Source organism: Molothrus ater, chromosome 5 (assembly GCF_012460135.2).
Source record: "Molothrus ater isolate BHLD 08-10-18 breed brown headed cowbird chromosome 5, BPBGC_Mater_1.1, whole genome shotgun sequence".
Lineage (NCBI taxonomy): Eukaryota > Metazoa > Chordata > Aves > Passeriformes > Icteridae > Molothrus > Molothrus ater.
Window position 1 is genome coordinate 68,535,111 of NC_050482.2, and position 11,593 is coordinate 68,546,703.

The window sequence follows — 11,593 nt, forward strand, 5'->3', positions numbered from 1 at the left end:
GGACAGGTGAGATGAGAAATGGTTTTGGGGCATGTGCCAACTCCCCAAATACCACTTTTCTTGCAGAAAAGCAGAGACTGAGGTTTACAAAAACCTGCACCCTCCACCAATGCCAAATTGCCATGACGAGCTTACTCAATAAATTCTTGAGGAGCCTGCAATCAGTTTTTATGTTCTTCAAAGGGTGAGCTAAACCAAACTCCCTGCCTCCTCTTAGGATAGCACCTCTGCCCATATTTTCCTTGTCTGCAGCCAGTCAGCAGGTAGGAGGGAGGGGCAAAGCTGATTTTAAAGGTTTTGCAAGAGCCCACAGCCTCTCCTTGCCTGACTGCACATGGCCACTCACCTGGAGCTGCCCGCTGGTGGGAGGATGCCCATCCTGGGACTGGGGACCTGGCAGGTACCTGCTGCAGCTGGGGACCTCTGGTTGCTGGGAATACTCACAGTAGATATTGTTCAGCAATCTCCTCTTCGGGTCAGGAGAATGTGGCAAATCCTCTGGGCAATATTTCCTTTTGAAATATCTCAGGTAATGCAGGTATTTATTCCCAGCCTTCAGGAAATCTTAGGAGTGAGTGGAGGTAGTGGAGCAGGTACAAAATTTTTTCTTAGCTATGGAAAAAAATTACATGCTGCAAAAGTAAAAGCTTTTGCCCAGCTAATTTTTCTTTGTATTTTTTGGTTTGTTTTTCTTTGTTTTGTTTTTTTTTTCTTTTGGCACTGTGTTAATATCCCAGCATGTCATGTAGGTGTCATCTGTGATGAGTGTGTGTAGATATAGGAATTTAAGGGGCAATAAGTAGTTTTGGAAATGGGAACTCACAATAATCCCTTAGAGACTTGAGGCTAACTTATTTTTATTGGCAGCAGATAAGTGTGCAGCACTTTGCAGGAATATAGTTTGGGTGGTTCTTTACCTGGAAATGCTACCTAATGGACTTTTGGTAAGAGAGAGTATGTTAAAGAATATACTGAATTATAAATGTAAAAAGAGTCTGTAAATGAGCTGAAAATTTTAAGAAACTGTTATTAAGAAAGATAAAAAGATTTTAAAAAGTGAACTTTCCCCTGGATCTGAGACTGGAAACAAAATATGTCAAATCACAACTTCCCAGCTCCGTGAAACACTTTTCCAGTCATCATAAAAATATCTTAAATTCCTGCCATATTTTTGGGCCATTTGACCTAACCAGCATTTAACTTTATGTGCACAAACAGGTGTGAGTTTGTTTAGCCCTTTCAGTCTTTATTTTTCTGATGACAAAGGGACACTAAGAAGCATAACATAATTAAAGTAGGTTTTAAAAACCAAAGTGTGCCTTGGGGGGGCCTCCTAGGGCCCAATGCTGTGATGGGGGAGCTCTCTGAAGGAACTTGTTAAGTTGCCAATAGAAACTGGTCAGGACCGAGTAGAAGGAAAATTTTGGGCACATGATCCCTGCCACCACAGAACAATGTCTTCTGTTATGCAATGAAAACAAAGCCCAAGCCCATGGTGATAATTTCATTAAAGCTCTTTGATTTCAAGGTTCCCACAGCAGCTTCCCCTTTACCTGGCAGCTCTGACTCAAATCCGAGCTCAGTGAGCACCTGGGCAAATGAAATAATGGATTATTTTCCCTGGAAAACATCTCACGTGACAGAGTTTTATGTAATCTCAAGGGCAGGTTGTTGCCTTTGCTCACATCCAGGGAGGGATGGGATGGGGAAAGGGACTGCAAAAAAAGAAATCCTGTGAAACTTTCAACTGGGTCTTTAGTTGTGTGTTGAAAAAAATTAGTGTGTTTTCTATGTTGTTGTTGTTAATTTAGGTGAACCAACTAAATGCCTTTTGACTGGAAAAACTTGGAGTAGTGATATAATTAAAAAAAAGAAAAAAGTAGGAGGCTGTTACTGCCATATTTTTTGAAAAATCCTTTGCTAAGATTTCTTCTTCTGGGAAGCTGAGAAGCTTCAGCTTCTCCATGTTTTACTCCTCTGAAGTGTAATTTAAAAAATTGAAAATTTGTTTACCCAGTATGTGAATTATTTTTAATTAATGGCCAATCACAGCCAGCTGTGTCAGACTCTCTGAGTCTGTCACAACTTTTTTTTATCATTCTTGTCTAACCTTCTAATGTCTCCTTTCTCTTTCTTTAGTATAGCTTTAGTATATAATTTTCATATCATATCATAATAAATCAGCCTTCTAAAAAATATGAAGTCAGATTCATCTCTCACCTCATCCTAGAGACACCCCCAGCACCACAACAATTAATGACCACAGGAGGTGGTCATGGCTTTGAATCATGTTTCTGTTTGGAGTGCCATTTTCTGGATTCAGTCATCAAAGAGCTCTGTGGTGTCTCCAAGCCAAGAATCTGAAGTGGTTTATTTTGCTATCAAGTACCAAGTGTGTGTTTTACCCAGGAGGTGGCACTGTCTGTAGTGTTTTGAGTCCCGTCACCTCCCTGTCCTGTGTCAACAAGAGCTGGGTTGTTTTTGTGCAGGGCCAGCATTCCAGAGGTGATTGGTTTCCTCATGTCACCAGTATGTCACACTAAAGTTGCTTTTAATTTCTGGGGAAATTAGAACTTATTTCAAGATAGCCTCATGTCCCAAGGTGAACTTCCAATACTTAGGAAAAGGATGGATCAGCTTAGGCACATCATCAGTGACTCCCTTTGCCATTTGATCTCACAAAACTAATGAAAGCCAGATCCAGGCTGGTGTTGGAATCCTAAATGCTGAGAATTTTAAACTTTCTGTGCCTAAAGGCACAGACCCTCAAGAGAACACTGCATTTGACCTGAGGCTGTGGAGAAGGCTTCCAAAATTGATTGATAGCACTGGAATTACAGGGGTGTGTAGTCGGTTAGAAGTGTGTGATATCACAGGGTGGAAAACTTTAGAATTTGGAGTTTTAGAATATAGTAATAAATATGAAGCAAGACAGAAGTTTTAGGGCAGAAGCAGGTTGTTCTTCTTCACCTTCTTCTTCATAAGTTTGGGTGATATTTTGTAATTGAACAGAAAAGTCCACAGTGTGGACTTCGAAGAATCAGTTATTGGGTTAAAAAGAAAATAATTTAGCTATCATTTCTTAATTAGATAGTTTAGTCTTAAAAGACCTTGTAACAAGAGATAGCAAGCCATTAGCAAGCCATTTTGTGTCTTGCTAATAAAAGTCTACAGAACTAACTACAGTGAGACTATAACATAAATAAAAACAATAATCACCTAAAGCTAAACAGATAAATAATAATAATAAACACCTAAATCTAGACAGAAACTATAATCTCAAATACCTTAAATCCTAATGCCCATAAGAAACCCCTCAAAAAACAACAAACAAACAAAAAAGCCACAGCTGGACTATCTCATTATTCTGGGGGCTTAAAATTGCCAGATTTTCAGAACAGCAAAGCTCTTAATCTGCTATTTAGCAAATCACTGGCTTCTCTTCTGGTTTCAGTCTCTGCAGGGGGCAGCCAGGGATGCAGTGAAGTTTGCCATCGACGTGGGGTACCGGCACCTGGACTGTGCCCACATGTACCAGAACGAGAGCGAGATCGGGGACGCGCTGCGGCAGAAAATGGAGCAGGGCGTGGTGAGGAGAGAAGAGCTCTTTGTGGTCAGCAAGGTGTGTCTCACATGGGGCCAAGCTCAAAGTCCCACCATGGAAAGTGCCATGGGATGTGTCGGAACCCAGGACATTCCTCTGGCTGCCCTGGAGGACTCCAGACCTTGGCAGGGGCTCAGAGACCTTGGCACGGAGTCACAAACACCTGTGCCTTTGATTTTAACCCATGGAAACAATTGCCAACTTTGTGTGAGGAGTTACAAGCCACATGAGTTTGAGTAGAATGATAGTGAATTTGTCACAGGGTGAAAAAGTAGAATTTTGGGCTTTTTTAGAATGGGGGTTCAGGAGACAAGATGGAGAAATCTGGGCGTGCCCTGTCTTTCTCCTTCTTCTTCTTGGCCTCCATCTTCTGCTGTGATGGTGACACTTCTGGACTGGTTTAGAGCAGAGACAGACTGTCTAACATAGGTGATAGGTATTGGAAAATTATTGTAAATAAAGTACAGGCAGTTTTTAGTATAAAAAGTTAACACCACCCTGAGGGTGGTCAGTGTGCCTCAACCCAACCTGCTGGACAGATCTCGGCAGGTTGGAGAAAGAATATTACAGATAAGAGAAAAGAAACGACCTTGAGAATGAGAGCCAAGGAATCCTGTCTTCTTCTCCAGTCTTGGGGCTGGGAAAAAAGAGACTTTCCAATGCCTTAGGGCCATCCCAACACCAGCCACCCCGTCAGGGATGAAGCTGGGAATTACCTCCTCTCAGTCAGGGCAAAGCAATCAGTGGATGGTGAGGGGAAGGGATAGGTCACCCCCTGAGAAACAAAAGGCTGGGTTTGAGAGGGGTTTTTTTGTAGTCCATGTCCATTGTCAGCCACGGAGACAGGAACTGAGGCCGTGCTCCTGGTGGCCTCTGGGATAGGAAGCAGGGCTATTGTTTTTGTGATCACTCCTGCTGTGCTGCCGGCCTCAGCCTGTCAACTCCTGTATGTTATGCTTTGTTTTGTTTTTTCCCCCAACAACAATGGTAGGAAAAATAAAGTAACTTCTATCTGCTGGAAGCTGGTGGGTCGATTTTCACCAGGTTCACTTATTTTCTTTGTTTTAATTGTTGCAATAATTGATGGAATTTCAGAGTATCCCATTTTCATTTTAGTTACTTAACAGTACCACAAATAAATTGAGGTGCCTCAAGTGGCTCTTCCTCAAGATGAGAAGATGTGCCACACCCTGAGCTGCCTCTGTGCCCTGTGTTTCCCTGCCAGGGATGCTCTGCCACCATGAGGGCAGGAGAGCAGCTCCCAGGCTTTGTGTTTCCCCACAGCTGTGGTCCACCTTCCACGAGAGATCCCTGGTGAAGGAGGCGTGCCAGAAAACACTTGCTGCCCTCCAGCTGAATTATCTGGATCTCTACCTGATGCACTGTCCCATGGGATTCAAGGTATTGCAGCTTTAAGTCCCAGGATCTGTCTGTCAGGGCTCTGCCCCTTTTGCCTTTGGGACCAGACATCTCTTTAGTCCTCTCCAACGAGGAGTGTTGGTAAATCTCATTAGGGCATAATGATAAACCTCTGCAGGGAGAGCCCAGGAGGAAAGGAAAGGTCATGGCTGCTTAAACTAGGTTGGTCTTGTAGTACAAAAACCACCTTATTTTTCCCTGCACAGCGTTTTTAAGTCATGGATCAAATTAACATCCAGATCACATTCCTCTTACAGTGTGGGGTTTGGCTGCCATTTCCTTATCAAGAATCAAATGTGAACTACTTAGTTCAAAAGAGATTTTTTTCTTCTTTCTATACCCCCAGGTTAAATAAATGCTGATTTCCCCACCGTGTCAGCTCCCCGGCCTTCTCCCAACCTGAGGCACACAGAAATGCCTGTAGGACAGGGTCTCAAGAGACAGGTTTTCCTGAAGATTTCTCTGTTGATACAGGCTAGTTGTTTCAGCCATGTCTCACCCCACCACAAACATAACTCAGGATATCCATCTCACCCTCTCCAGCTCCACTTGCTTGCCCAAATTTCTAAATGATTTCTTGAAGCACTTATAATTCACCTGACCTTCTTGTTGCTTTTCCTTTTGTGCTGCTAGGCAGGAGAGGAGCTATTTCCTGCAGATGGAAACGGCATGATCATTCCCAGCGATACAGATTTTCTGCATACGTGGGAGGTACATTCATTTACAGGCCAAAAATATCTTGCTAGTTTGAAATAACAGCCTGAAAACTCTAAGCTTTCCACTGTGGGAATTGTTCAGAGAGAATTTCTAACATAAAGTATTTGGGATTGCTGATTTGTCCGCGTCCTTGGGCTCCTTTTTGTGTCACTGTGCCAAAATTTAGGTATTTTTATATCTACTGCTTCCTAAACTGGCTGGGTTAGCACGACAAGAGGAAATCTTTGACTGTGTGTTTACCCTGCAGTGCCTTGAGCTAACCAAAGGCTGTCTCTCTCATCCCTACCCCACTCTGGGCAATTTTTGGTGGCTTTAGTTGTAGCCATGCTTTTACCTCCTGTTGTACCTGAACTGTCCAGACCCCAGCAAAGCCAACATGCCTGTGCCAGTGTACCACAGCACCCAAACTTCTGTCTCTGGAAGGAGTGGGAGTTGGCCAAAGTCCTTTGCTAAGCTCTGTGTGCAGCACAGGCTGCCTGGGAGGCCAGGCTTGGCTGTGAATTCAAATTCCTGCTTGGCTGAGGCTTTGGCCTTCCTTTCCCTTCCACTCCCGTGTGCTCAGCACAGCCAGGCCAAAAGCAGGTAAGAAACTCACCAGAGTCAGAAGAATTCACTGGTGCTTTTTGCCTTCTGTCAGGTGAAGAATAAGGCACATTTTTGTTGCTTATTTGAAGGGAAAAAAGTGGACATTTCAGGCTGCTTCTTATGACAGCAACTTTAAACGAAAATTATTTCTGCTTTGGAGCAAGGCTATCTTCTGCTCTAAAGGCTGCTAGCAGATTGTTTTCCCATTTCTTTTCTGCTGGATGTGACAATCTAATTAGGGCTGTCTGGCTGTTTTATTGCTCCTTAGTGTGAAAGAAAATAGGTGATGGAAGGGGAACACAGTGCTGCTTATCCTATAATCCAACTGCTAAATGGTACATCTCTCTTGGGAAATTAATCAGTGTTGATCACCAGTATCCATCCTGTTCCAGATGTCTTGTGACAGCTCCTTGTTGAGCTGCTCTGTTCCAAAGAAGGTGCTTTTTATTATGGGATGGTTATTTGGTTAGCTGAGGAATTATTCTAAAAGAATCTCTTTCATCTGTGTGAAGGTCTGCCTGGGGATAGTATTTCAAAATAGTCATATTTTACTGAAATAATAATAGTTTAGGAGTTGTGGGAATATTGCTGTTATTTATCTGTATGGTGACACAGAATGTGAGATCTGAGTCTGACCAGAGCCCCACTGTTCAGGTACTGTTCTCACAGCACAGCACTGGAAGATTTTTACCAATCAAGTTTCTGTGTGGGTGTTTTTTCCATATAAAAATGAAAGAACTTAAGAGGAAGTGTGGTTCTGTGGTGTTTCTAGGCTATGGAAGAGCTCGTGGATGTGGGAATGGTGAAGGCTATTGGAGTCTCCAACTTCAACCACAAACAGATCAATCAGCTCCTGGGCAAACCAGGTTTAAGACACAAACCTGCAAACAATCAGGTAAATTGTCCTGCAGCTCCTCAGCACTGACATCACACCTGTCTGGGCTGTTGCACTGGATGGAACATCCCTTAAAAGTCCCTTAAAAACCCCACACCTGCAAAAAGAACTACCTTTTCAAAGCTGATGTGGCACAGAGATGCTAAACCTTGAAGTACCTTCTGCTTCTGAGAGGTGAAAGCTATTTTTTTTTTTTTTTTTTTTTTGAGATTGAGAGCCACCCCTATCTTCCTCAGGAAGAGCTGATTAAGTTTTGCCAATCCAAAGGGATCTCTGTCACTGCATATTGTCCCCTTGGAGCACCCAACTGGCCAGGGTAAGAATGTTCTGTGAGATTTCTTCCTCAGATGTAGATTGCAGTCAATGCAATAAACCAGTCTTAAGATGAAACCTCTGAGAAAAACTACTGTAATCAGAAAAAGACTCACTAATTAATTAAAAATCACACCCACAGAAACCTCACACTTATTGTGATATTCAGTCCACTAGTTTCATATTTTGAAGAAAAATGATCAATTGGCTGATGAAAGCAGAGAATTCTTAACTGAGCTTTAGTGAGCTTATTAAACATGTAGGAGAATTTCTGAACTAAAAAAAAACCCACCCACAACAAACCAAACAAAAAACCAAAGCAGCAGATGCTTATGGAAATAGCAACTTTGCAGTCCTGCTGAGACAAAGGGATTAAGTTTGTAAATGGGGAAGCTGCAGAAATTTTGCTTTTACTCCCATCCTCATGGCTTTCTCTGACCTGGGACAGGGCTTTTGCCAGAGCAGCTGTGCTTGTAAAGGACAAGATGAAATTCTTGGGATCTGGATCAAAGAAATTCCCAGCCTGATCTCAGGCTGGACACAAATGTGTTATAGTGACCTGTTTTTACTAGAAACTACAGGCTTCTTCTCATGTGTTCACTTGTTATAAAAGGGAAGAATGAAGACAGGAACTGAAGTAACAAGATGTTAAATTAAAGTGTGCAAGATTATGCTTTTTAATAATTTAAACAATCTTGTGATACAGGGCTTGAGGGAGAAGACAATGAGTTATTCAACTACTGAAGCCTGTTTTTTTTTTTATTTTTACAGGTCCAAGCCTGACCATATTACCCTTCTTGATGATCCTCAAGTTAAGGAAATTGCACTCAAGCACAACAAAACCCCAGCTCAGGTTAATACTGGTCAGAGTTGTTTTCCCTGCTGACATGTATTCTTCCCACTTGTGCTAAAGTAACTACTTACAGAGGTATTATGGAATAATAATATGGACTTCCAACTGTGCCTTGTACACAGTTTAATGCTTTAGAGAAATAGTCTCTCTACCTTAGTTTTAGTGATGGACAGAAGATTAGCAGTGGCTTTGGGCTTTACCTGGCACACTGGCTGCCTCTCCACACAGCATCCTGCCAATCCTGAACTCCTGCTCAATGCACTGCCTTGTTGTCATCTCAGCTTCAGAGATGGATGAGGATTTAATGAGCTCATGTAGTAACTAGGAAGGGTTTAAGTAGTGCTTCTCCTCTGTGAGCCCTCTCTGGTTACCAGTAGAGCTGCTCTGTGTGACCAGGCAGACACTTTTGGTTTTCAGCTTTCAGAAGACAGGCAGCACTTCTCATCTGTAAATTCCCTATGTGGTCCTGCAGGTGCTTATCCGGCTCCAAATCCAAAGAAACGTGAGTGTCATTCCTAAATCCGTCACTCCTCAGCGTATTGAAGAAAATTTTAAGGTAAGAGGGCACCTTAGAGAGTCCTTAATGGTGTTACACAGGAAAAAACCCCACTCTGCCAACAGTACAAACCACACTCCTCAAACTTAGAGCTGCCAAAACCTTCATCAGATCCCACATATATTATTACTTCTTTATGAATGCAAAAAGTCACTCTGAAAGTAAAGAGCCATGTCCTCATTAGAACACATCAGGTAAGAGTCAAACTCTTCCACCTTGTGGTACAATTTTGCTGCAGGCAGAGCCCACCAGCACTGTAACCTTACATATTGAATCACTGCTCTCCCTGCACGGGTGTCCCCTGCACACCTCCTCCTAGTGCTTCAGCCTGCTTCTGCTCTTCTTTCTGCAAATAAACTTCCTTGTCCCACTGCAAACTGAATTAACCCAGCTGTTTTGGGACCTTCATGCAGGTGTTTGACTTTGAGCTGACTGGAGAGGAGATGGAGACCCTCCTTGGTTTCAAGAAGCGCTATCGCATCTGTGCGTTAAGCCAGTGAGTACCTCCTCCTCCTCCTCCTCTTCCTGCAGGCTTCAGCAGGGCTGGATTTCCACTGGATAGCTCGGATTATCTCTTAGATATCCTCTTAACAGACACTACCTGATAGCCCCTTAAAAATAAAAAGAGAGGGAGGCTCAGCCAACACCTGGTCACATCTGCTGGAGTCTCACCCTTGGTTTATCAGAGCCCGCCCTGTCCAGGTTGGGAACGCTGGGATTTCTGCAGGCACAATGTTCCTAAGATGTCCTGTACTGGATGCATACCAAACTGATGTCTGAAAATCAAAATCAGCTGGAAATTCCAAAAATAAATAAGCAGCCATTTCCCCCCTCCGTTTTCTTTGGCTCCTTTACATAAGGGACAGTCAGAGTAAATAAACTCCATTTTAAGAATGAGAGTTGTAGGTGTTTTTTGAAGGGAAGAGCTGTGCCTATGTACTCCTGCCAATGTTATCTAGATAACAGAATGGTTACAGACTCACCAAGATCTGCATTTTATTCAGTTTTCCCAGGTTATCCACTTGTCTAACAGCACCCTAGGGGCTTGGGAGTTTCCAAGAGAAAGGTTTAATATCTCAGGGAACTTTGGCAATTTCAGCTGAGCATAAGATACATTTTCCTTTGAGAAGGAGGTCACTGATACATGTGAAGGTTACAGAGAATTCACTTTCCCTGCCCTGGATACACAAAGCAGACATGTGTTTTTAATGTAGTTCAGTTTAAGTTCTTCTACCAGGGAAAAAAACCCCTTTTCTCTAAACTATATCCTTAAAATGTTTTAATCATGCTCTCTTTCTCTAGATGCAAAAATCACAAGGACTATCCTTTTTTAGAAGACTGACAGAGACATCAGCTTCAGATCCTCTGGGGGATCCAGACCATTTATTGTTATTTCAAGCAACTTGCAATACTTCCTGCATTAATTCATAGATAGAAGGGGAATATGTATTTAAAAATGGGAGAAGGTAACTCACAGATATTCTGAAGAGTCATCTTTGAACATGGATACATTCGCTTCCCTTTTTATCAACCAGTTTTCCTTTATCTGCTCTTGTAACACGATTTTCAGTTGCAGCAAAATATATATTCTCTCTAATTTAGTAATGATAATGAGGTTTAATAAAGCCATAAATTGGGATTAGAGAAAAGCATTTTTTGTCATAAATATAAATCCTGACTACGTTTAGAGAAAATATAAATTCTCTGATTAGTTATACTTTTGGACAAAAGGTCAATACATCTACTATCTTTTAACTATCACTACAAGACAGTCCATTTAACATCAGAAGATCTCAATGACATGACATGCTGCTTGAGATGCTGAGTTCAGTAATTTCAGTGTAACAGACTGAAAGCTCTTTAGAGGACACTGCTGAATTATGATTCAGGAGCTCTTTTCTTAATGAGGTTTCCTATTTATGAACTGCTAAAAACTAATAAACTACTAGGACACTTGCATGTTTGGTTTATAGTATCTGCAAGAGTATATAAATACTGCCTTTATCAGTAGAATGGCTGCAGTTGAGACTGAAAATCTCCTAGAAAATCCAAAGTCTGATAAAGGAGACACACGGGAATTATTTTGTTTGGCAGCTATCATATTTAGCAAGCAGAAAAGCAGGGCAGCTTCACAGGAGCCAACAGCAGATTTTCACTCTCCTGTACTGTTCCCTAGGTACTGTTTGCTTGTGTTTTGACTCAAAGGATGTCTCTAGATGCTGTTGCTTCTGGTTGAAAAAAAAAAAGTCAGTGCTGCTGCAGCCCATGCTGGTGTTTTAATGAGACATCTGTTAATTAAGACTTGCTCTTTAACAATTGACTCAAAACCCCTGTACTTGCTTTAGGCTGTTGCAGATCAGGACAAGAACAATGTGGCTCAGCACTGCATGCAGAGAGAGGGACAATGTGGAATTAAGGTTCAGGACTAGGATGCACACTTTATGGATATCCTTTTCCAACTGATTTTCTTTGTAGTTAATAAAGGAAATGATGACATATCTTTGAGCTACTTCAGGCTTTTCCAAGATGTTTGAATAACAGGTACCCTAGAAACAACAGAGCAAACTCTGACTTCCCACAGCAACTCTCCTAAAGAAAGGCCTGAAAACTCTACCAGGAATTGACACTGAACAGTTATACTGCAGTGATATG

The 11,593-nt window shown here is 42.1% G+C and overlaps 1 protein-coding gene across 2 annotated transcripts; it reads left to right on the forward strand.

The window, feature by feature from the left end:
• Nucleotides 1-334: 334 nt before the first annotated feature.
• On the forward strand, nucleotides 335-10,898 carry LOC118697544 (aldo-keto reductase family 1 member B1-like). Of its 2 annotated transcripts, XM_036400250.1 has the most exons (10): nucleotides 335-400; nucleotides 3,455-3,622; nucleotides 4,889-5,005; nucleotides 5,657-5,734; nucleotides 7,098-7,220; nucleotides 7,430-7,536; nucleotides 8,304-8,385; nucleotides 8,858-8,941; nucleotides 9,355-9,437; nucleotides 10,244-10,898. In XM_036400250.1, exons 1-10 carry the CDS (start codon nucleotides 335-337, stop codon nucleotides 10,281-10,283), a joined length of 948 nt encoding a protein of 315 aa, XP_036256143.1. In that variant the 3' UTR covers nucleotides 10,284-10,898. The 2 variants fall into 2 exon arrangements, with proteins under 2 accessions (XP_036256143.1, XP_036256144.1); XM_036400251.1 differs by lacking the exons at nucleotides 335-400; nucleotides 3,455-3,622; nucleotides 4,889-5,005; nucleotides 5,657-5,734 and adding an exon at nucleotides 6,303-6,322.
• The last annotated feature ends 695 nt before the right edge of the window (nucleotides 10,899-11,593 follow it).

Coding starts and splice junctions, on each gene's coding strand:
- LOC118697544 (XM_036400250.1), top strand. CDS start 335: ATGGCCACTCACCTGGAGCTGCCCGCTGGTGGGAGGATGCCCATCCTG. Junction 5,006..5,656: donor ACTGTCCCATGGGATTCAAG/GTATTGCAGCTT, acceptor TTGTGCTGCTAG/GCAGGAGAGGAGCTATTTCC. Junction 8,386..8,857: donor ACAACAAAACCCCAGCTCAG/GTTAATACTGGT, acceptor GTGGTCCTGCAG/GTGCTTATCCGGCTCCAAAT.